At 41.2% G+C, this 24,347-nt stretch overlaps 1 protein-coding gene across 1 annotated transcript; it reads left to right on the top strand.

Moving 5' to 3' along the window:
- dnm3b (dynamin 3b) lies at positions 1–22,876 on the top strand. The gene is made up of 21 exons (XM_086042279.1): positions 1–335; positions 746–1,126; positions 3,619–3,692; positions 3,894–4,043; positions 5,622–5,825; positions 7,974–8,072; positions 8,220–8,380; positions 9,157–9,299; positions 9,737–9,872; positions 10,288–10,355; positions 10,815–10,953; positions 11,185–11,271; positions 11,527–11,597; positions 11,699–11,753; positions 13,418–13,531; positions 17,319–17,428; positions 17,974–18,088; positions 18,772–18,939; positions 19,027–19,262; positions 19,350–19,523; positions 21,305–22,876. The coding sequence occupies exons 2-21, from the start codon at positions 966–968 to the stop codon at positions 21,345–21,347; spliced, it is 2,508 nt and encodes an 835-aa protein (XP_085898405.1). The 5' UTR covers positions 1–335; positions 746–965; the 3' UTR covers positions 21,348–22,876.
- Positions 22,877–24,347: the final 1,471 nt, after the last annotated feature.

The following is a 24,347-nucleotide window of genomic DNA, read 5'->3' as shown; positions in this document are numbered from 1 at the left end:
CGTCGCGTCGATATACTGCATCGAGGCGACGCTCTGCGATTCAGGCAGAGCGAGGGAGAGAGAAGGGTAAAATGATTAATCTGTCAACGGCGAATTTGTGCTCGGAATGAGAGCTCCCTGACAGACATCCGACCCCGAGCGTGACGAAGCACAGCCCGGAGAGCGCCATTCATGCGCAGGAAGCGCACATCTAACCGCCGTAGTGCCGCCATAGCAGGTGGCTCCACTTGTGTAATCGTGCAGGCTCGCAGCGTCTTTGCTGCCTGATCCTTTCAGCACTGGACAGCGATCGGGACCACCGCACAACGGCAACACCGAGGAGGTCCTGAGGCGAGGTAGGCTGACACGCTGCGGTCACTTCTAACGCCTTGATAACAATGCCAGCGTTTTACGGGGTGTGCATGCAGATGAGGGTGCCTCGCTTGGCGTTTGTGAGGCATTTGGCCTTGCAGAATGCATGTGCTAGATGAATGTCAAGATATAGCGCGTCATCCGCCAAATGCCCTTGAATCGATAGGCCTCTCGTTTTGCGTGAGTGAGCGTGTGTGTGTATCCTCTTTTGGGGGGGGGGCATAGACGGTGTTGGGATTGTGGTGGTGTTGGTGGTGGTAAGCAACTGCGCAATTGTCTGTCCCTGTCTGTTAATATCTTTCTTTTCTGCACCTCTCTCTCTCTCTCTCTCTCTCTCTCTCTCTCTCTCTCTTCTCTCGCTCTCTCTCTCTCTCTCGCTCTCTCTTTCTTGCAGTCCTCCCTTCTTCCATAGTCAGTCCGAACCTCTCTTGGCTCGGGGCAATGCGTGGCTAGATGACTTCACTACATCAACAAGCACCGCGGTATCCTGGACTAATATAGCAGCGCCACATCACCTCCTCTCTCTCTCTCTCTCTCTCTCTCTCTTTCTCTCTGTTCGAGCTCTATCTCTCTTTTTCTCTCTCCAATCGCTGATCCCTCCGTCCAAAGGCACCATGGGAAACCGTGGCATGGAGGATCTGATCCCGCTGGTCAACAAGCTGCAGGATGCATTCAGCTCCATTGGCCAGGCGTGCAACCTGGACCTGCCACAAATCGCAGTGGTGGGAGGCCAGAGTGCAGGAAAAAGCTCCGTGCTGGAGAACTTTGTGGGCAGGTAAAATTGACCACGGCAAATAGGATAATCCTTTGCTTTAACCTTGTGACATAAGAAGCCTATGGGGGCCAATCTCTAGTGGCCTACAGAGTTCAGAGACCTCCAGGTTTGCTAACCACACACACCACAACACGGCCCAATCTTGTGACTACTAGAGCGAATCTGGATTTAGGTTGCAGCAGCACTTTGGGGACCTCAGACCAATCTGCAACTGCAGCCAGGCACTTGCACTCATTATAGATCATCTTTGAAAAGATGATGCTTGACATTTTATGACATTATATTGGACATGCATGGGTGCGTAATCCACCTCCTCATCCACTAATATTCATAACACCATTACTGGAAAAGAACAAACGATCAAAACTCTTGAATTTAAACGAAATGCTAATCAGAAAAGTCCCTTGAAAATTATGACTGGAGTGGTTGATTTGCTGTAGTGATTTTATTTGTTGCGTTATATCTTTCTTGCCATAACATTATGACTTGCATTTGAATAATCAAATGAGATCACACACAAGAGCTGTCATAAAAGGTTACAATAGCCAACACATTTTTACTATATTTTGAAATCAGCAATGCACACAAACTTTTGTTTTTATTTTTTTTGCGCTGATTCCTAATCTGCCCTCAGTTTTTCTTCAGCACACCAGATTTTCATAATACTGGTAGAATAACAATAATATAACCTGTAATCATTTTAATAATTCTTATGAATTAAGCGTTAGGCTCAGCAACAGGTGTTTTTCAGAACCGTCACAGTTACGAATGACAATGTATGGTAAAATCCGCATTGCGCAAGCTTTTATAGGTCAAACTTCAAAACAAAAACAAGAACATATTTCAAAAACTTGACGTGCTAGGAAAAAAAATAAAGACGTTTTTGAAATCAGCGACACAAATACAATTAGGGGCACATAAAGCCGTTGCTGATTACAATTTTGAATCCTTTACAAACATGCTCAGGTTTTATTGACACTGTCAGCTAGGTGCTAATTCAGCAATATGATTATTGTGTTGTATTATTGTGTGGTGTAAAACTTCACTACATCGCACTGAGGGTCATAGTGGTTACCAAAATATTCAAACAACCTCTCAGTATGATTCATTGCAGTTCTACAACCACAACCGTAAACATGTTGTTAAATGAATACGTCTCTGAGTGGGTCAATCGAAAGTAAGCACTCTCCTCTTTGTACTACAAGGCAAATGTTTTCATTCCATCTCTTGTGTAGGATCTAATTAGACTGTGCAAATGGTCATAATGTTGTGGCCTGTTGGTTTAAATGTGTGTGCATTTATCAGCCACATTGTTTGTAAGTGATAGTGCGGTAAAAATTGGATTGTAATGGCACGCAGCAGGCATTTTTGGACAGTTTTCTCTTCAATTCTGAGATTCGTATCACCACTCACATGGTCACAAAATTTCTTTCCCTCCACATTTATAAATATAAGTATTCAGAGTTTTGAGTGACATTGTAAAAGAGGTATTAATTATGTCTTGTATTCTTGTTAGTCACTGACAGTCGTGGTTCACTCACCAAAGCTTCCGGGCAGACTGTGTGGGTTCAGTTCGCACACTGTGACGGTGTGAATGTGAGTGTGGATGGGTGGTTGTATGATGTATGTGCCCTGTCATCAGTCCACGGTGGATCCTGTATCGTGCCTAAAAGACAGCTTGGATAAGCTCCAGCTTACCAATGATAAGTCGTATAGTAAATGTATGAATCGTATTGCTGCCGGAAAAACTGCACTCATTAGGTACCGAGTTATATACCTGTACAGTGTAGTAGTATGCCTTAAGGTCTAAGAGGGACCAAAGAGTTTGATTGTGACATGCAAGTGTGCACATGCATACAGATGGATGAATATTGTCTTGTTCTATTGTTGTGAGTTCTGAGTTGTTGCGATGCCGAACAACAGTCCATCTGCTCAAAATGCAATCTGAATGCCATTGAATGAATGAGAAGTGTTGCTTTTCTTCAAACTCCTCCTACTTGGCCAGTCCTGCTGTGCATGCTAAAAATTGGTTTGTTTTTTTTCTTTATGATTCTCACTCACCCAGGTCATGAGAATATGCAAAGACTGAATTGGGGCAGCTGTACTTTTCTTGTTTATTGAATTTGTTGTTTTTGTGAAAACTTTCCAAAATGACAATGCAATTAGGCTAACAAATGATGCTTTTTCAGCGCTGACATTTTGCAAAAGAGCAACAGTCCTTCTGGGTTTGTGGAATTATATCCACTGACATGCTTTTAAGCCCCAAGAAGTTGTGGGTTCTTCATTTTAAAATGAGTTCCGATGCCTCACTTTCAATCCAGGTTTATGTTTGTTTATTAGAGCTGTTGCAGATCATGTAAAATGGACACCATTCTATCCAGTGTTTGATCTACTCAAACGATAAATACCAAGAAATCCAGGAGTTCCGTATAAAGATGTTTAGTCTTGACATTATCTTGAGTGATGAATTCTGATTAGTTGTGTGTCCACAGGGACTTTCTGCCCCGTGGATCCGGCATTGTCACTCGCAGGCCGCTGGTTCTGCAGCTTATCAGCGCGACTGCAGGTGGGTTGCCCCACATTTCCACACCCACACATGCTGCTGGCACACTCACAAATTGACAAATGCAGCCCCCTCCCTTTTTGTCATTTAAATGGTGCTGTTTTTTTTGTTTTTTTAATCCCCTGCTCTCACTCTGTCATTCTTTCCCTCTCACACATTGCTCCATCACCAACATTCTCTGTTGCCTGTTCTTTATCTTCGCAGAATGGGCCGAATTTCTCCACTGCAAAGGGAAGAAGTTCACAGATTTCGATGAGGTTCGCCAGGAGATTGAAGCCGAGACGGACCGAGTCACTGGTGCCAACAAAGGCATATCTCCTGTGCCCATCAACTTACGCGTGTATTCCCCAAATGGTGCGAAACACCTCTTCCATCCATTTCAATACTTGAGTGACAGATGGAAATAACGTTGTTGCATCCAAATAGACTGGGATATGAGTCATCCTCCTCTTGCTCTTTTTTTTTTTGAAGATTCTTTGGTCAAACACGACAAATACAGAGATGTTGTTATGCAGCCTTGATTAGTCTCTTGTAGTCAAGGATGGAAGAGTGGTGACAAAAGAGTGCATCAAGGTTTCTCTGCTGGTATGTGTTCAATTAAGTGCACTTAAGAGGGTCTACTAAATGGTACATCTAAATGGTATATCTGTGTTGAAGTCACAGTCCATTCAGAATGAATCAGACAGTAATTGTACTTAATCCATTTAAAGAGGAAGTCAACCAAACATATTTTTTTTCAAGAATATGTTCTATGCAGGCCCACTAGTCTAAACACGGCATTTTGACTAATATTGCGTTTGTAGAATATGAAAAATCCACCCGCTATTAGTTAGCTCAAGGGGCGGCCATTTTGCCACTTCTGTTGACTGATGATGATATGGAAGTTGCTCAGGGCTCAGATAACAACCAATTATGGCTCAGCTTTAGAAAACAGGTGAGCCGTGATTGGTTGTTATCTGAGCCCTGAGCAACTCCGATGTCATCTTCAGCTGACAGAAGTGACAAAATGGCTGCCCCTTGAGCTAGCTAAAAGCGGGTGGATTTCTCATATTCCACAAACGCAATATTAATCAGAATACCGCATTTCAACTAGTGGGCCTGCATAGAACATATTTTGGAAAAAATATGTTTTGGGTTGACTTCCACTTTAAACTACATTTCTTGCTTTAGAACAGTGACGACTATGAGTCTATTAACTGTTGAGTTTTTAATTGTGTCTTTAGAGGAAGGTTTCAGTACCATATCATAAATAACTTTTCAGTTGCAAATGTACGTTTATACTAATGAGGATTAGACTTATGGGCAAATTTCTATATTTCAAGAATGTGAGTTCATAATGTGAACTGATGGTGTCTTGAAAAACGTTCAGACAGATTTTGGAGTGTGGTTGTTGGAATATTTGGGTTATTCCCAATGTGCCCCTACAAGGTTTGCCACACAGATGGTCCATTATAAGCCAAATAATTAAACAGAAAGTCAACCCCCAAATTTCCTTTACAACAATATATTGTATACAGCCTCACTAGTCCAAACTTGATATTCTGATTAATATTGTGTTTGTGCAATATGAATTAAGTAGCAAAATCCACCTGTTTTTATCCATCTCAGGGGGCGGCCATTTTGTCATTTTCTTTAAGATTTGTGGATTTATGAACCGTAGCACAGTGGAGACACCTGCCTCACATTTCAGAGTTTGGAATTTGAATTTCATCTGTGTGGGGTTCGCTTGTTCTCGATGTGCGAAAGTCAGATGGGCTGACTCCAGCTCGGCCGCAACCCTAGCGAGGATAAACAGCATAGAACTTGTATGGCTGTATTCATTTGTGAAAGCCCTGAGGACATGTGCTCCAATTAAGACATTTGTTCATATAGCTCCCGTGTTTCCAATAATCGTTCCAAATGTTCTCATATCGTGTTGTTCCTCCTGAACAGTGCTGAACTTGACTCTCATCGACTTGCCGGGGATCACCAAGGTGCCAGTTGGAGACCAGCCTGCTGACATCGAGCAGCAAATCCGTGAGATGATCATGCAGTTCATCACCAGGGAGAGCTGCCTGATCTTGGCCGTCACTCCGGCCAACACTGACCTCGCCAACTCGGACGCCCTTAAACTGGCAAAGGACGTTGATCCTCAAGGTGAGGCAAGGGCGACTGCTAGCACCGCGGGACGGATGTAAAAAAAAGATTCAATCAAACGAAGCAACGCATGGCCCTATCCTTAGCAGGACGGGGAATCTGTCGGCTGTCAGAAAAGTAATTTGTGTTTGAACTTCTGCTTTGGCCTCTCTAAATGTGGGCACAACATTTATCAGTAGTGATTGCTCAAGTTTCAATTTATTATCAGAGAGCAGGGAGGGTAGATGCGATGATAAATTAAAGAGCAGCTAAAGGACAGAAGACGTTTTACAGGCAAAGGCAATACTGCAGATGGGATGATGAAGATAATTTGACCTCCAGACTGCAGAGAGGGAAACAGGAGAGGACACGCGGGAGAATGAACTAGAAGGGAAATGGGAAGAGGAGGAGGACACGGATGAAGCAGTAAGGGAGGGAGGAATGAATCATTCTGCTGAATGAGGACAGTAGGGACAAGCGAGATATGCTAACCTATGATATCCTTACAGCCTGGAAAGTTGTAGGAGAGTCAAATTGAGAATGTCCTTCCATAAATATATTCACAACAAACCAATTAACTGGAATTTCTCAGTGTGTGCTGATCGATATTATAATTAATATTATGATTATTATGATATTCCACACATGCAAGAATCTAACACGCACTCTGCTACGATGCTCTGATTGTGAATGATTATGGTTCACATTAGCCGCTCATTAGCCATGAAGAGGATGAGAGTGCAGAGGGGATGGATGCAATGCGGAAATTCTTGAGTTTTGACAGATATGCTGTTCATTACAGTCATTCGATTTATTTTCAAGCAACATTGAAGTGACCATACAATACAGCGAAACCTTTAAGTTCAAGCGTGACGTTTCCATTTTGTTCAAATCTGGAAACAAAGGCAAACTGTCTAAATGAATCCATTTACATTTCATGATTATGCATAACTTTTGTATAGAGCATCCTCGACCTCTATAGTCACGAGTGAGCCTGAGCCTATCCCAGCTGACTGCGTGGGCGAGAGGCGGAGTGCACCCTGAACAGGTCCCCGGTCACTTACGTGAGGCAGACATGCTAACCACCACTAGCTTCATGCATGTGCTGCCCTCTATGTCTATGTTATTATTCAATTAACATTTTAAAATGCTGAGTAGGAATAAAAACTAAGAAATCCTGCTTTGGCATGCGAGTCAACTTTGTGCTTTTTAATATGGTCCTCGCATTTGAAAGTGTAAAAAGAAAGCCTATTGTGCATTCGCCTTAACTTCTATGATTACGTGGTCACATGGCGAACGTGCAGAGGGAGATTGCTGCTAATGTTTGGAAGATGAAACTCTTCTCATGAATGATGGACTCAGCTAATTTTTCCATGTATATTTTTTAAATTGTATTATTAATTCTATACTATTGTCGCTTTAGCCAAAGTTTGTGAAATAGCCAGAACTGAGATTCACGTGTCACTGTTTGCTGCATTGCCCCTGCGTTGCACTAGGTTCCATAACGTGTGCTATGGTCATGATCCCATGTTGTACCAGGGTTATAATTGTTTTGGATTTTTCATTATATTTAGTATTTATTTGGTTTTGACTTTTGGTTTTTAATTTCACAGTACTTTTAATTAGTTTGTAGCGCAGGTTTGTTAGTTTTTATGTTTTGAAAATGCTTCATTTTAGTTTAGTTTGTATTCATTTTAATTTAAGATTTTTTAGATTTTAAGTATATATTAAGTGCAATATTAAAACAAAAAAAGGTCTTGTATTAAGTAATGAAGTAACGTAAATTAACCTCCTTCTGTACAGACGAACAGCAATAACAAAATGAATACAACTAAAATGAACTAAAACTCGTAGAATAATTTACAAAAATGAAGGACATGTTTCTTTTAGAAAGATGTCGTAAGATGTTGTTTCAGTTAGTTTTTATTATTTTTAAAAAGCATTTTCATTTTTATTTGACTCCGTTAACAACTTTTTGTTACAGTTTTTTTTAAATACGTTTTGATTAACCATAATAACCTTAATGTGTACCTTGCTTTACATATTAACATGAAGTGAAAATAGTAGTTGATGAGGTGGAGCAGATGTTTTTTTTTGTTTTTTTTTGTTTTTTTTTGTCACTTGCAAACAAGTTGACGTGATGGTCGTGTGGTTACCTCTGTCTTGTAGGGCTGCGGACTATAGGAGTGATCACTAAACTGGATTTGATGGACGAGGGCACAGACGCCCGTGATGTGCTGGAGAACAAGCTGCTGCCACTGAGAAGAGGTTTGTTAACAAACTATCCAGCAGCGGACTTCTCACAACTCAAGCCTGTTCCTGCTTTCTTTTCTTCTTTTTTGCCTTTTATCTGTCTCACTCCCCAGGATCAGTGATTATTTTGGCCAATTTGAGTCCTTGTGTTTTTATTTTCAGGCTACATTGGAGTGGTGAACCGCAGTCAGAAGGACATTGATGGGAAGAAAGATATCAAAGCAGCCCTAGAGGCAGAGAGAAAGTTCTTTTTCTCTCATCCGGCATACAGGCACATAGGGGACAAAATGGGCACCCCACGCCTGCAGAAAGTGCTCAACCAGGTGATCATAGATTTACTCGCAGTGCACTTTGCATAATTAATAAGATGGTGGCCTAGATTTTTTTCTCACTTCCATTATATGGCACATCATTGTGGGGGATGCGGGACACTCTGTTGATAAAAACAAATGCACTCACTTGTTAATTTTTCCTTTCTCCTAATATTTATTGTATGTACTATCACTGCTCTCTTTACAGTGAACATGGAAATTGCAGCATAATTTATTAGGGCCCCAGTGATATGGATTTTCTGAGGCCGATGCTGATTTTTAGCAGAAAAAAAATGCAGATTCATATGACTATTAATTAAAAAATGATATAATGAATAATATAACCCCCCTTGTAGATTGCAGTAGTGTAAAACTGTGCTGAGTAGTGTGCTATACATTTTGCTCCTCTCATCTATCTTGATGAGATCATAATTGTGGGTCAAAAATGGACCGATCCACAAATTGGGTCAATTTGACCCACTTTCTTACATTGTTTTGTGCAAAAATAGCCAGTTTTTGGGTTGTTTTCTGCAAAAACAACCAAGTGGGTCAAATTGACCCAAATTGTGGATCGGTCCATTTTTGACCCAAAATTGTGTTATTTTTAACTCAACTATTTTTCAAGTGTAGAAACATCGGCAAAAATTAAATTTGTATGTAAATGAATGCCTTCCTGATTTTGCCATTTACAACTGAGCATTAATATATTTGTAAAGGCAGACGTTTTTTTTGTTCTTTAAAGTTGAAGTATTATGAAAATGAGTATTGTTGTAATTGTGTTCCCATAGCAACTAACCAACCACATCCGAGACACTCTGCCAGCCTTTCGCAGTAAGCTGCAGTCCCAGCTGTTGGCTCTGGACAAGGAGGCCGAGGAATACCGGGGATACCGACCAGATGACCCATCCCGCAAAACCAAGCAGCTGTTGCAGTCAGTATAATAGCCCCCAGTTTCACCCATGAAATAACTTGTATCATATTAATGGACAATTAAAAAAAATATATATATTTACTGTTGCTGCATGGTGGGTTTGAATCTGGGCTCCGCCCCTCCTGTGTGGAGTTTGCATGTTCTCCCCGTGCCTGCGTGGGTTTTCTCTGGTTCATCCCACATTCCAAAAACATGCATGGTAGGTTAATTGAACACTCTAAAATTGTCCCAAGGTGTGATTGTGAGTGTGAATGGCTGGTCGTCTATGTGTGCCCTGCGATTGGCTGGCGACCAGTTCAGGGTGTACCCGCCTACCGCCCGAAAAACTGCTGGGAATCGGATAGGCCCCAGCATGCCCGCGGCCCTCGTGAGGATAAGCGGCTCGGATAATGGATGGATGTTGGAACTGCTGCTGGTTATCATGCATTTTTTTTCAGGATGGTGCAGCAGTTCTCTGTGGACTTTGAGAAGAGGATCGAGGGTTCAGGAGATCAGGTGGACACAGTGGAACTGTCAGGTGGAGCCAAAATCAACCGCATCTTCCATGAGCGTTTCCCATTTGAACTGGTCAAGGTATTCTTCAATCCGTACTATTTATTAGAACAGAACAATTATGGCAAACAGTATTAGATGCTAATATTTTTATCACCTTGCAATCACATCATTTTAACAGCATATGCTTTTTTAATCAGTTTGCTTGATCTATAAAACGGCCCTGACAATTTTTTGTTGAAAATGATTGTATAATGTAACTCCCACAAGGTTGCTTGTGTAATTCCTTGACAACTTAGCCACACTGAATGCCAAGGTGACAGAGTTTCTGTCTTGTTTTTTTTCTTAAATAATTTGTCTCTTTGTTCTTTGTGCTACACATGGCTCCAGCCATACTGTATGAGCTCACTGCTAAATCGTAACAGTGCACTCACATACTGCACCGGCTGTACATCATTAAATATCCTAATTTTCTCTGTCTGTATATTCTTTGTAGATGGAGTGTGATGAGAAGGAAATGCGTCGTGAGATCAGTTATGCCATCAAGAACATCCACGGAATCAGGTGGGAGCCTTTCCTTTTATTGCACATTGCACTAATCGAGTCCAATATGGCCTTACATAATGCTAATTCAAGTTTTTAGTCAGATACTCAAATATTTGATGTAACTGTTCAAGCTGCAGCACTCGACTACACACTAAAACCCATCCCAAGGGGAGAATTTTTAAAAAAGCCAATTGATGTGGCAAGCCAGATACCTAAAATAAGTTATTCATATGAGAAGCCTCCCCCCCCTTCTCTTTGTTACTGTTGTTCTTTTCACAGCACCCACATCTTTTAAAAACGAATTTAACCAGAAATTCTTTCAACCAATAAAAACAGCAGTTTTTAAACATTTTAGCAATGATCTATGTATTATCATAAACTATCATAAAATATACTGTATATTTTTGGACCTTTGGGCTGGACTGGTATGTCCCTGAAATTCTACCTTCACTTTCTCTGTCTTTTGTTGATTGCCAGGACGGGGTTGTTCACTCCAGACATGGCGTTTGAAGCCATTGTGAAGAAACAGATCATCAAGTTAAAAGAGCCCTGTGTCAAGTGTGTCGACATGGTCATCCAGGAACTCATCAACACTGTTCGCCAGTGTTCCAACAAGGTCATTCATTAATTTTTACACGCTGTAAAGGCGCGTTATAATGCAGTGAGAACAATTTGTCCTCAGCAATTAGAATGCCATTTTAATTAACAGGTTTTGTGGGGGAAAAGCAACAATAATATTAGAAGTGTAATTTTCAGTTTTCGTCATGCTTCCCATATGGATTTCACAGTTCTTTATCAGCAGTCATTATGTGCAAGTAATGATATGCTGTGTGTGGCGTGTTTACAGCTGGAATGTTTTCCAAGGCTGCGTGAAGAAACAGAGAGAATTGTGACTTCTCACATCCGAGACAGAGAGAGTCGAGCTAAGGAACAGGTAACATCCACTACTTGATCTGATTCAATTGTGACATACCCGTACAGCACATTCACGCATTCTAATTCATACAGAAGTTGGGGGAAAAAGGTATTTGTGAGCATGTACTGTCAAGTTAAACTTTAGCTTGCGAACCTAGCTAGCTTCGTTATGTAACAACAATAAGAAAACAGAGCGTCCAATACACAGTATATACCTCACTATTCCTTCGAGAGTGTAAAAGTTGTTTATTTTAATTGCTGTTTTTTGTTTTAGGTTCTGCTGGTGATAGACATTCAGCTCTCCTACATCAACACTAACCACGAGGACTTCATTGGCTTTGCAAAGTAAAGACTCACATTGTACAGCTTTACATCACCCGTAGTGACAATTATGCAAGTTAGAAAGTGAAAAAGTTTCGATCTGGGTTTCCCCTTCTACTCCGCAGTGCGCAGCAGAGAAGCAGTCAAACTAACAAGAGTCAGAGTTCAGCAACAAATCAGGTGAGGGATTTCTTCAACATATATACGTGCAGGATGGCCACTGCATTGCTAGGAAAAAAAAAAAAAACATGCAAGAGATATCAGATAGAGTCGTCCATTGGAATTCATCTGTTGCATTTTACACAACATATGTGCATTTATTTTTATTCTTAGATGTGTCTGTTATTTTGCACTGTACTGCATCATGTCAGTTACCGGACACCGGACAGCTGTGTATGTCTTGTTTGGCCTTATAATTTGTTACAAAGAATCACATTGGATTTGCTTTGTGCCACCACCATCAGCATCAAAGTTGTTGTTGAGACCTTTCCCTTTGTTTGAACCCCTCCTGTGTCATCAAGGTGCCACTTTGCATTTCATCCCCATCCCTTAGTGAGAATGTCAGCTGCCCTCTTATGGGTGTCTGTTGGTGAGTATTGCTCATTGTGGGTTCTGGTTTGCAATTTTCATTTGTGCCTGCAATAATGCATCTGCCCAAAGTATGGTGCTCTCTGCCACTGTTGCCTTCACGCGAACGTGACCTAACCTCTTTATGATTCTTTTGGCGCAAAATGTCTATCCATATGGACACATTAAATCCGCCTTAAGTTACCTTCAAGTTTGCGAGAGTATATAAACTGACAAGTCGAATTTCCCCATTGCAGGACTAATAAAGGTATATTCTATTCTATTCTATTCTATTCTATTCTATTCTATTCTATTCTATTCTATTCTATTCTATTCCTTTCTATTCCTTTCTATTGTGTTCCATTCTAAAAGCCCCCCATTCCTCCTTGTTGCAGGCCTCCTCTCCACCTGCATCAGGCCTGATTGTAAGACATTACCAAACAATCGTTTACTGTCTAACACCCTCACCCACCAAGGCCCACAGACTACCTTATAAATAAATTGAAATCTCCAAGAATTTGGCTCATTGAACTATCTTATCCAGTATGGGCATTTGTCTCAGTACTCTCTCATGTATATACGCTATATATGGACAAAGGTATTGGGACATCTAGAAAAACTCAAAGTGCCAGGAAATACTGTATAGTACAGTGCCAGTCACATTTTCGCAGCTGTAATAAAGCCTGCTTCCAGTCTAGTTATTCCAAAAGCTCTGCTTTATATTTCCCTCTTGGTAAGATAAAGATGTAAGACTGGAGAGGAAGTAAGAAATTGATGATTTAATTGATTACAAGTGTGTCCCAAGACTTGTGTCCATAGTGTGTTGCTGCAGCTTTTTTATTTGTGCCTATGACAGCAGCAGCTTTGAAATGATTTGGGTAACTTACTAAGTGTGCCTTAGTGAGGCGGTGCAAGACTGACAGTAATCTAACCTAATAACCACTTGGCACTATGCCTGCAGGCGTGTTTATCTAGGACTTGTGGGCTTACTACAACTAACACAGTGCACACACACACACTTCTTGTCTTATTGTTTGTCTGAAGCACTTAACACAATGGTCACTTAATAATAAGCTAACACTGCTTTTTCCTGTGGGGAACACACCTCTTGGAATGAGTGCGCTGACGAACACTCACAAACACAGCACGGCGCGGCTAACTCTTACCACCACACACATTTCTTTGCAAATCAAAGCAAATTAATATCTCGGTGGGTGAAGAGCTTCAATGTTTACAAGACGTATTTTGACAACTTTTGAACTTCTTGCCCTCCGCAGGTCATCCGCAAAGGCTGGCTGACCATAAACAACATCAGCATCATGAAGGGAGGAGCCAAGGAGTACTGGTTTGTGCTTACCGCTGAGAGCCTCTCCTGGTTCAAGGATGATGAGGTGAGTTCTAACTTCTACCTGTGACATATTTGATTAAATAAAGGTCATATTTTGGCGATAGTATTTTAGAAAGTGATGAGGAATCTTGGCTAAAAACAGCCAGTGGTTGTACTTGAAATAACCGCGATCTAAGACATGTACAAAATTTTGATAAATGACCTCAGTGTGGGCTACTACAGTGGACTAGTGGTTACCATCACTTCTGTGTCACAGTTCTGATGTTCGGGGTTCAAATCTCGGCCGGATGGGCTTCCTCCCACATTCCACAAATGTGCATGTTAATTGAGGACTCTAACCTAGGTGTGAATATGAGTCAATAACTCTGGGCAGAATCCTGTCATCTCCAAAAGCAACTTTTCAGGGAAAAAAAAAAAAAAAAAATGGAATTGAGATTGCATCATCTAAGAGAGAAAGTTATTTTCAACGCATTAGATTGCTCAATCCTTTGTGCTGTGCGAATGGCTGGCGACCAGTCCAACGTGTATCCTCCCTTTATTTGACGCCAGTGTCTTACAGTGAACCAACCAATAGGAACGCACCATGAAACGATGTCACTATCACTGCATTCACACGGTCACAGCCACTATCATCAGAATCAAACACAAAGAAGATGGAGGTCAAACGGTGGAAGAATATTTATTTGGAAGCGCTAAATTTAACAGTCTGAGGTGGACACACAATGATGATGCATTTAGGGTCTCAAATCGGCTGTTTTCTAAACAAATGTAAACGTATTCTCCATTCCACAATGCGAACATTCCATAAATGAACGACCAACCCATTTTTAAAACATACAGTGTAGAACGGGCTGATAGAGGAAAGTATGGCACACGCCTTAAATGGAAATGACTCACATATGAGTTAAAAAGTGCATTGAATTATTTGCATGTGTAATTATAATAGAAATAGCGGCACTGAGTGAACCCAGATGCTTGTGCAGATGTTGCCGATGCTTTGGTTGGCTGGCTGTTGCCTATCTGCCTGTCTGTGCCTGCTGTACAGTTTGGAGGATATTCTGCACAGCAAGTGTAGATAGGCGGACACACTGCAACCTCTTCATCTTGTGATGCGGAGCTAAAAATTCACATTTGTTACTTTACAAAGAAACTAGGATGCAATCGCTTGTTGGCACGACATGAAATCAACAACAGCTTTTGTGAAAGTATCGTTGATTGCAAATCATTTAAAAATGGTCACACATGTGAAATGATGACATGGTTTTCTTTTACGTTCCATAACGTCTTTCTTCTCTGCACAGTCCTTTCTCCTGGGATTTGCGGCATTTGTTTCATCTTTGCAAATTTGTATGCTTCCAATCTTAACCACATGTTCACTCACAGACACTCAAAATATATGAACACCACTCAGTGTCAGACTACACACAGCCCGCGCAGCATTGGGGGTTCAGATTGTTATTTGATACCTTAGTGTGGCAATGCAGGAAATTATAGACTGCGCGAGCTTGGCCTTGTATATTTCTGTTTTACACTCTGTGAACTTTCTGCAGTCACACACACGTGTGCATACACTGAGTTTCTCCCTTTTGGCTTTCTTGGCATTGCAACTGCTTGCATTCTTGTTAGGAAAATGTAAAGTTTTTAATCCGAGACATCAGCCTTTAACGATTGTGTAGCGAGAAACACTCCATTTTAAATCTCTCAATATAAAGGAAGACGTGCCCTGCGAGTCCTTCATGAACAAAAGGTTTCATAAAAAGTTTTGTGAACCTTTTGAACAAATGTCTCCCAAATGTATAAAAACACACTGAATCATCAATGTAGCTACGTGTACTTATAAATTGTGAGTACATTAGTACAACATTGTCTTTGGTAGGCTTCTATGCCAACTGACACCAGAGAAATCCATGTGCTTTCTTTTAGGTTAAATTGCCCCAGTCCATTATGGCCACCCACTGAAATCATTTCGTTGAGTCTGACTGTATTTTCAAACTCCACTTGATTGATTGTCCCCCTCTCCTTTGGCTCGTGTTTGATGCTTTGCAGGCACCTACGCTCCTCCCCCTCCTGTAAAGCACATCTTCCTCAGAGCGCTAGGCTACTAGCCTGCACACTTACTCATTCATCTCTGCTAAAAATGTTTGAAATATCAACATCTTACTATCATCACCCAATATTCAGACTTCTACTCGTTGGTTTTCTTGGCAATTTCAAAAAGAGTTAACGGATTAAAGTTTATTCCCCCCAAAAATGAAAAAGGAGGTGTGAGAGTTTTAAGTCAATTAGGTCAAAGTATACATGAATTCAGATGAAAATACAGCAAGGAAAACAAAACAAATAAGTTGGATAGCTTGGAGACGCAGACACACACGCACAGAAAGACAGACTGACAGAAGAAGGTCCATGCCCAGTCTAACCAATGTGCAGACTACTGTACACCAGTATGACAATGAACAGGTAGTCTGAACACTGGGTGGACGGAGCCGGAATGAAGTGTCAGGCCTTTTGCTGTTTTCTGCCATTCCAGTTGCTTGCGGCTCGGTAGTGTCGTCTGTGCCCTCCCATGTTGGCACCAAGGATCCCGTCAACCGAAAGCTCTTAAAAGTGCAATTTGCTCGCCAGAGTTGTCGCTTCCCCGGCTTTTAGGTGCGCATCTCTTGGTGTGTTTATTTTTTCAGTAGAGGTTTGCCCCTCGGGTCCCCTCGCGCTCCATTTTGGTCACGCCGGCCATGAAGAGTATCCAGTCCTGACGTGGCATATTCGCCCAGACGACTGGGACAGACTGGCTGCACGTTCAGGGAGGGGATATTTCAAAAAAGAGGGAAAGAGGGAGATGGGGGGGGGGGGTTAGTGAGTGAGAAAGCGAGCGGAAGCAAGAGGAAGAGGGAGGGGACCTGTGTGACCATATATGGAGTGTCGTGACCCCTTTGGGAATACAACCCAGAATGGGTCAGTATTCTCCCGCTCTCTTCTTTCATTTCAATTCAAACATGCGACGATTTACCTTTACTTGTAGGACCACCAGCAAATGTCCAAATCGAGTTTGGTGTTAGTTCTCCGACTGAGTCTCCCACTCTTCGCCTGCAGTCTCTTTAACGCCAAACACACTCCTCCTCCTCTGGTTCTCCAAGTGCTGCTAAGCACTACCAGATGTTGAATTTTAACGCCAGGCTGTCATTTAATCTCGCTGTCTCTACCGCCTTCTTCCAAAAAAATCAGGCAGGAAGTGGGCCCCTCTGGAATGGAAAGAAAAAATATTGAAAAACTACTGAGTGAGGCGGGAGGGGGGATAAAAGTAAAAAAAGGCAACTAATCAAACAAGAGGTGAGGATAAAGTATGAGTGGGATGAACGGAATCATTTGGCCCAAAGCATCTGTCATGAGCCCACTTGTGTCTGTATAGCCGTGCCTGAGCCTTGCACCTTAAAAGATCAACATATGTTTGAGCTCCAGTGCGTTTATACGTCTGCATTTCCGCAGACTTGACCACCAGAGGTTCTCCAGCCTTTAGCTCTCCTTTGTATAACTCACCGTGAACGACGACTGCGTCCTGACCCGCTCTATAATGACTTCCACATGTGCTCTCTTTCCCTCTCTTTTTCTCTCTTTCTTTCCTCCCCCTCTCACTCCCACTTTTACCTCCCACTCTCATTTCTCCCCCATTCCTCCTCTCTCCTGTCACCCCCTCTCTTTGGACTCACCCCCTCTCTTGCCTTTGCCTTCAAACCAAATTTCACCTCCTACTTGCCAACGCGACTATTGTGTGCACAAGTATCATTGCACAATTGACAACTGAGACAATAACAAAACGGCGTTGCTCTCATTCACAGGAGAAAGAGAAAAAGTACATGCTCCCACTGGACAACCTGAAAGTCCGTGATGTCGAGAAGAGTTTCATGTCCAGCAAGCACATATTCTGCATTTTTAACACAGAGTCGAGGTCAGTGACCAGTGCTCCATTTGAGGTTATATACAATACAATACAATACAATACAATTTTATTTATATAGCGCATTTCATAACAGCTAGAGATGTAACAAAGCACTTTACAAGCAATACAATAAATAGAACAAAAACAATAAAAGGCTGTGATGCATGTATTAATAAATTATAGACCACATGACACTTATAAAAGGTTCTAGGCCTGGGTGCAGAACTTGAAATATGTTTTGGATCACGGGTTATGTAGTGTGTGCATGAGTCCAGACAACAACACATGGAAAAAACAACTCCATTCATTTCACTGTCAATACTTAAAGCTGTTAGAGCCTGTCTTTATTTATGCTTATTTTACAACGGAAAAAGCTGTTTGTCAACCTTCAGAGTTTAATCTTTAATTCAAATTTTTAGATTTTGAACCAATTCAATCGAGTCTTTTTGCTTTTTCAAGGTTTATGAGTCATGTCATCTCAACTCAATTTATTGACACAAGTGTGCTTTGACACAAATGACTTATTTTTATGCGCGTTCTGCTGTGGCATCCAGGAATGTGTATAAGGACAATCGCACTCTGGAATTGGCTTGTGACTCACAGGATGACGTGGACAGCTGGAAGTCTTCTCTGTTACGTGCTGGGGTCTATCCTGAGAAGACCACCACGGTTAGCACACTTTTGTTTAGTGATTGTGATGTCTGATCCAAAAAGTGTTGTAATCCACTTTTAACCTTTTCTGTACTTTGTGCTATTTTTCATACAGTTTTCACAATGACAACATTGTCAACAACTGACAACATCAAATAACTCTCTTACTTAAAGTGGAAGTCAACCCAAACATATTTTTTTCAAGAACATGTTCTATGTAAGCTACTAAGGCATTCTGATAAATATTGCTTTTGTGGAGTAAGAATGAATCCACCCGTTTTTATCCATCTCTGGGGGCGGCCATTTTGTTACTTCTGTCGACTGAAAATGTCATCACAACTGCTCAGGGCTCAGGTAAACATGGCTCACCTGTTTTCTGAAGCTGAGCCGTGAGTGGTCATTCCCTGAGCCGTTGTGATGTCATTTTCAGTCGACAGAAGTGACAAAATGGCCCGGCCCCTGAGATGGCTACAAAGGGGTGGATTTTGCTGCCTAACTCATTTACCACAAACGCAATATTCATCAGAAAGCCTTGCTTCAACTTGTGGGCCTGCATAGAACATATTCTTGAAAAAAATATGTTTGGGTTGATTTCCACCTTAAGTGTTTTTGTCATTTCCAAATCTAGCCTCTGTCATTTTCTTTGACAAAATGTCACCTTTTAAACTAGAATGTATTGTTTTCTTCTGGAACTATCAAAGGTTGAGAGTGAATCCTCCACTACCACCTCGGATAACTTCTCCATGGACCCTCAGCTGGAGCGTAAAGTGGAAACTATCCGTAACCTGGTTGACTCCTACATGGCCATTGTTAACAAGTGCATCCGGGATCTCATGCCCAAGGCCATCATGCATCTCATGATCAATAATGTAAACAAGTAACTCACTTCCTACGCGTGTTTATTTGCAGTTAATTCGGCTTAATGCTCAACCTGCACTTCCTCTCCCTGCCACTAGGTAAAGGAGTTCATCAATGCAGAGCTGCTGGCCCAGCTGTACTCTGCAGGTGACCAGAATGCCCTGATGGATGAGTCCCAGGAGCAGGCCCAGAGGAGGGACGAGGTGCTGAGGACCCACCAGGCCCTCAAAGAGGCCTTGGCTATCATTGGGGATATCTCAACCACTACCATCACGGTTCCTTTGCCACCCCCTGTTGATAACTCCTGGGTTGGGGGATCAAGCGGTGGTCGCAGGTACGCAGTGAAAAACAGTAATTACTCTTACATTACTCTTTAAAAAAAACAAAAAAAAAAAACGTTCTAAACCCTCCTATACTGTAGGTCTCCTCCTCCAAGTCCCACTGCACCAAGGAGGATGTCTGCAGGCCAGCGCCCAGCACCTCGAGGAGCCCCACCACCACCAAACCGTCCAGGTCCCCTGGGGCCCTTCAATAACAGTGCTGAGAGCCCCCAGGCTCCGAGCCGCCCAAATAGGGCCCCTCCAAGCATTCCCAGGTGAGTACAAGAATCCATGTGTTGTTTGTTTTACTCTTCGCTTTGCGCTTCACTAGGCAAGGAAACATATTTGGTCATGCACACACCTGACAGACAGTTAAGCCATGCGATACTCCCAATCATAGAAGTGAGGTAACAGCAACAAAATCAATGATAAGAATTAAACATGAACATTTAGATTTGACTCGATCACTGCTTTATTTAATCTGCTTTAAACCTCTTAAACACAGTGATATAGCGGCTGTCATTTGAGATTTTTTTTTTCAGAATATTATATGGATTAGGTTATATTTATGGAAGTCATTGCACCAGAAACTTTATTTCATTTTTTTGTTAGATGGGGGAGGATGACCGATACCTGTCTGTATGGCATCAGCCTAGCAGATACTGAGTTCAATTCAGCACAGAGATACCCAACCAGTTTAGGCAGGTCTTGAAAAGGTTTGATCACTAATTTCGTGATGTTAAATGGCATCCTATATCTTTACAAGGAGTTAGTTGCTCTTTGAAGTGGGCATTCCAGTCAATACTAAAACGTTTTGTGGATCAGGGCAAACTCAAAAACAAGGGAAATTCCACAGAGCAATTATTTTCTGAAAGCTTTAATTGTTCCAGGATGCCGGTTAACCATTTTATTTCAAAACACCTCCCCGATGACACGTTTCCTATTCAAACCGATGGTCTTATAAAACTTTAATGAAGTCAGAAGAAATGTTTTAAATGCCATTTTATACATTTGTAATTTTCACACAAGAGTAAAATCAAGCTAACCTCTGGAGGCAACACGGACGAAGGGCAGTGAGCTGTCGCGCTTCTGAGGGGTTCTGCCACTAGTTTTCATGAGAGGCCACCTGTGGGCCACTAGTTTTGCGGCGATTCAAAGTGTTGAACAAACAGACATGTGAGACTAATCTGTTTGGATAAAGTATTTTGTTGGTAATCTGACCTCTTTTTAAAGTTAATAATATGCACGTTACTTTGACTTAAGATATTTATTCCAGGTATTCTCTATATCAGAATGAATCCTTTTTCTACAACAGGTTAAATGTAGGGAACAGGTTTTGCTGCACATTGTTCATGTGACAAGTAAAGTACCCTATGCTACCTCTGTGTCAACTTGCATTTTGTCTGGTAGTTTCCACGTTTTTTTGTGCGAATTTAATAGTCTAATAATTATAATGTCGTTGGACTGCTTCCGAATTGTATGACCTTAGACTGTTTAAAGCGGAAGTCTACCCAAAAATATTTTTTTCAAGAATATGTTCTATGCAGGCCTGCTAGTTGAAACACGGCATTCAGATTAATATTGCGTTTATGGAATATGAGAGGTCCACCTGTTTTTAGCTAGCTCATGGGGCCGCCATTTTGTCACTTCTGTCGACTGAAAATGACATCACAGATGCTCAGGGCTCAGATAACGACCAATTACGGCTCAGCAGCCTCAGAAAACAGGTCAGCCGTGATTGGTCGTTACCTGAGCCCTTGTGATGTCATTTTCAGTCAACAGAAGTGACAAAATGGCCGCCCCCAGAGATGGCTATAAGCGGGTGGATTCATTCATATTCCACAAACGCAATATTAATCAGAATGCCTTGTTTCAACTAGTGGGCTTGCATAGAAAATATTTTTGAAAAAAAAATGTTTGTGTCGACTTGCTCTTTAAACATTGACATTCCATTGTATATTGTTTGTAACCTTTTTCAACTTGTACAAACACTGCGATTAATCTCTTTTTCTTCTTTTTCTCCTTCCTTCACATCATTGTTGGACCCTCACTCAAGTCGACGACCACCTCCCTCTCCTACAAGACAAGTACCGCCATAATCATCCACAGGGGTCGCTGTTTTTCTTCCGCACTTCCCCATTTCTCCTCCCTTCTCTCTTAGCCATGGCTCTGCTGCCCTGTCCACTCCTTAGTGCAAATCGTGTCCCCTTGAGAGCCCCAATCTCCTGCCAGTTGACAATATCCATATATCTATGTACAGTATTGTACTTGTCTTGTGGTGTGTTTATGTGCGCTTGTTGCTCGCCTGTGGTCCAGGTATGCTTTAGCAGAACCACATCCTAGTATCATCCACTGATACCTCTTCCCCCCAACCCCTCGCCAAGTCAGCCACCACCAGAACTTGCTGCTTCGACATGAAAATATGCTCAGCCTATGTGCTGCCGTATTCATTCCAAAATGCAGCATGGCACATAAGCTGCTTTTATTGCATGGGAGTGTATGTGTGTGAATGTGTTTTGCGTGTATGGGGGAGGGGCTAATTTGCCTATATATATATATATATAAACTCAAATTCATTTAGTATTTATTTATTGTACAACCCTCCCATAAGTGTTAATTATAAGCCTACAGTTCTCTATAGGAACACAAGTTGTATCTTAGTATGTGTGCGTAAACATGAGTTTGCGTGCAAGTAAAACTGTGTGTGACCGAGTGTGCGAGAACACATATGCATACACAGTCTGCACGTTTGTTGCCGTTTCAGTTGTATTTGTTTTCATGTTCAAAGCTGTTAATGATGACTCATAAACCCTCGGGGTAAATTTACTATTGGACTTTCGTGAGATGTTTGTGTGTTGTAGTAGCAGTCATACACACATAGCAAGGCTGAGGAGCACCATCAGTATTCTCTATATGAAACAGAATCAATACTACATTTAACCTTGTCATAGGTGTCCACCTGTGCTGTATCAATGGTCAAAGTTGTGACCCTTGACGCCTTAAGATCAGATTCAGATGCTGACTGCTGTTGTGGCTGGAACGCTCTTAGATGTTTACCTGTGGATTAGCAGATAGTGTGATTTTACATCTTCCCTTTTTAGCCTTTATCTCAGGTTTGAAACTCGCAACCAACTTAATGCATATGAAAGACAGGCACTCTATTTATTTATTCACCTCCCTATATTCTTTCCTTTGATCACACATTCATCATGTCAGTCAGTCAGCATCTGTGTTAGATCTTAAGCAGCTATTGTCAGTGTTCAAGTGCTTCTCTGTCAGTTTGTTCATGTGTTTATGGTCCTAAACTGTGTTCTGGTTCTGATGTATATAGGTATTGATAAGGAAATACTGTACCTGTGGACTATTAAGACCTCACAATGGATCCTAGCGCTTTAATGGTTCTCCGTCTATTCACTCAACATCTAATTTAGACTGCCTTACCGGCATGAATTACAATTCTATATTGCCAAAGCTAAATATATAGAGAGAACTGCAGAGTATAAAAAGAAAACTAAAGAACAATGAATGATTCCATTTGTAGTAAGATGTTTGTCAGAGAACATAATGGGAAATTGCATCTATTGTTATTTTCTGTGTCTCTGTATTGTTCCTCAATAAAAAAAGAAAAAGAAAAAATGTTGTACTTCTCAACTGTGGTCATTGGTTTCACTAAAAAACCAGCAGGTATTTTGCTGAAGCACAACAAAACTATAGTTGTTGTTCTTAAAGAATGGTCAAACCGATGTGTAATGTCCTCATCTGGAAACATTTGATTTTAAGATGTAGCATCAGATTAGAAATTACAAAAACACGCTCACATGACATTTTTTTTAATTTTACAGTCTACACTTTGATGCTGTGTTTTAATTTCTTGCTGTCATGAGTCTTCCCTTGAAAAACATCTCCTTATTGTAGCCAAAAGCTATAGCTACTTTAATAGGAGCAACCGCTCTCCACTAATGTCTTTCATTGTAGCAAGGGCTTTGCAGTTCCTCGCAGTATTTTGACATGGAAAACCGGCCATTCCAAAATAAGAAGTTGAGTTGAGCTAAGCCAAGCCATACAGTACAGTGGAAAACAATGAAAGGTGGGATATTCGAGATTGTTCACCATTCAAAAACAGGTCAGACACAGAAACAAACAACCAATCCAACTCACACTTACACCAAAGGACAATTTAGAGTCTTTGTTGAATCAATTAATTTAGGATTAAGGGAAGCGGGAGGAATCAGGAGTGTCTACAAATCATAATGAACATCTTGCAACACAGCTACCAATGTTCCACAAGTGATACATTATTTGTGAATGTGTGTTTTTATTGTTGTTGTTTAAAAATGCTCCTTTATGCTCCATATCATTGCCTGTTTTGAATACAGTACTTTAAATTGAACCAGTGCTGATTTGCTCCACAAATGTGAATGGATGATGGGTTCATTCATTCATTCGGAATAACAGCCAAGGGCTAAACATTTAGCCTTTAGTGTTTTTGTTATTATTTATTATGTAAATATTTTGGATATTATCAACGTTAAAATCTGTTAAAACAGTTTGGGGGTTAAAAAAGTTGCCAAAAGCCGCTTCTAACCCCAAACTGAAAACAAAGGCAATACAAATACAAGGCAAGGGCAAGGCAAGTTTTATTGTAGACAAGGCAATTCATAAAATCAGACGATGGAATATAATATAATTCCCCAAAAAATATTCGTTTATTTATGTTTTAAAATAATCTGGAATTAATTTAAAAGCACCAAATGGAAATAAAATGCTTTCACTTATCACATGCCCAATTGCCCAGCTAAATAGAACTCTTTTCTGCCTGGATTAAAATAAAATAAAATGTGTGTCTATTTTTTACAGGACAGTTTCTGAGACCGATCCTTGTCGGTACTTCCCTTGAGTGACATTTAGAGCATGGATACGTTCCTTGATTAGGTCCTCGTGCCCCATCCTTTGCTGATCTCTGTTCGAAACACGCCATCTAGTGACACTTGTGAATTGCATGTTAAAAACGTCTGATCAGAAAACCGAACAGTGAACATCTACTTATACGGATGGAGGAAACTTCAGCAAGACCGTTATGTCATAATAATAATAATAAT

The sequence above is a fragment of the Filicampus tigris genome, chromosome 10 (assembly GCF_054856515.1).
Source record: "Filicampus tigris isolate MCC_2025a chromosome 10, RoL_Ftig_1.0, whole genome shotgun sequence".
Lineage (NCBI taxonomy): Eukaryota > Metazoa > Chordata > Actinopteri > Syngnathiformes > Syngnathidae > Filicampus > Filicampus tigris.
Note: the sequence above shows the minus strand (reverse complement) of the source record. Positions and strands in the feature narration are given on the sequence as shown.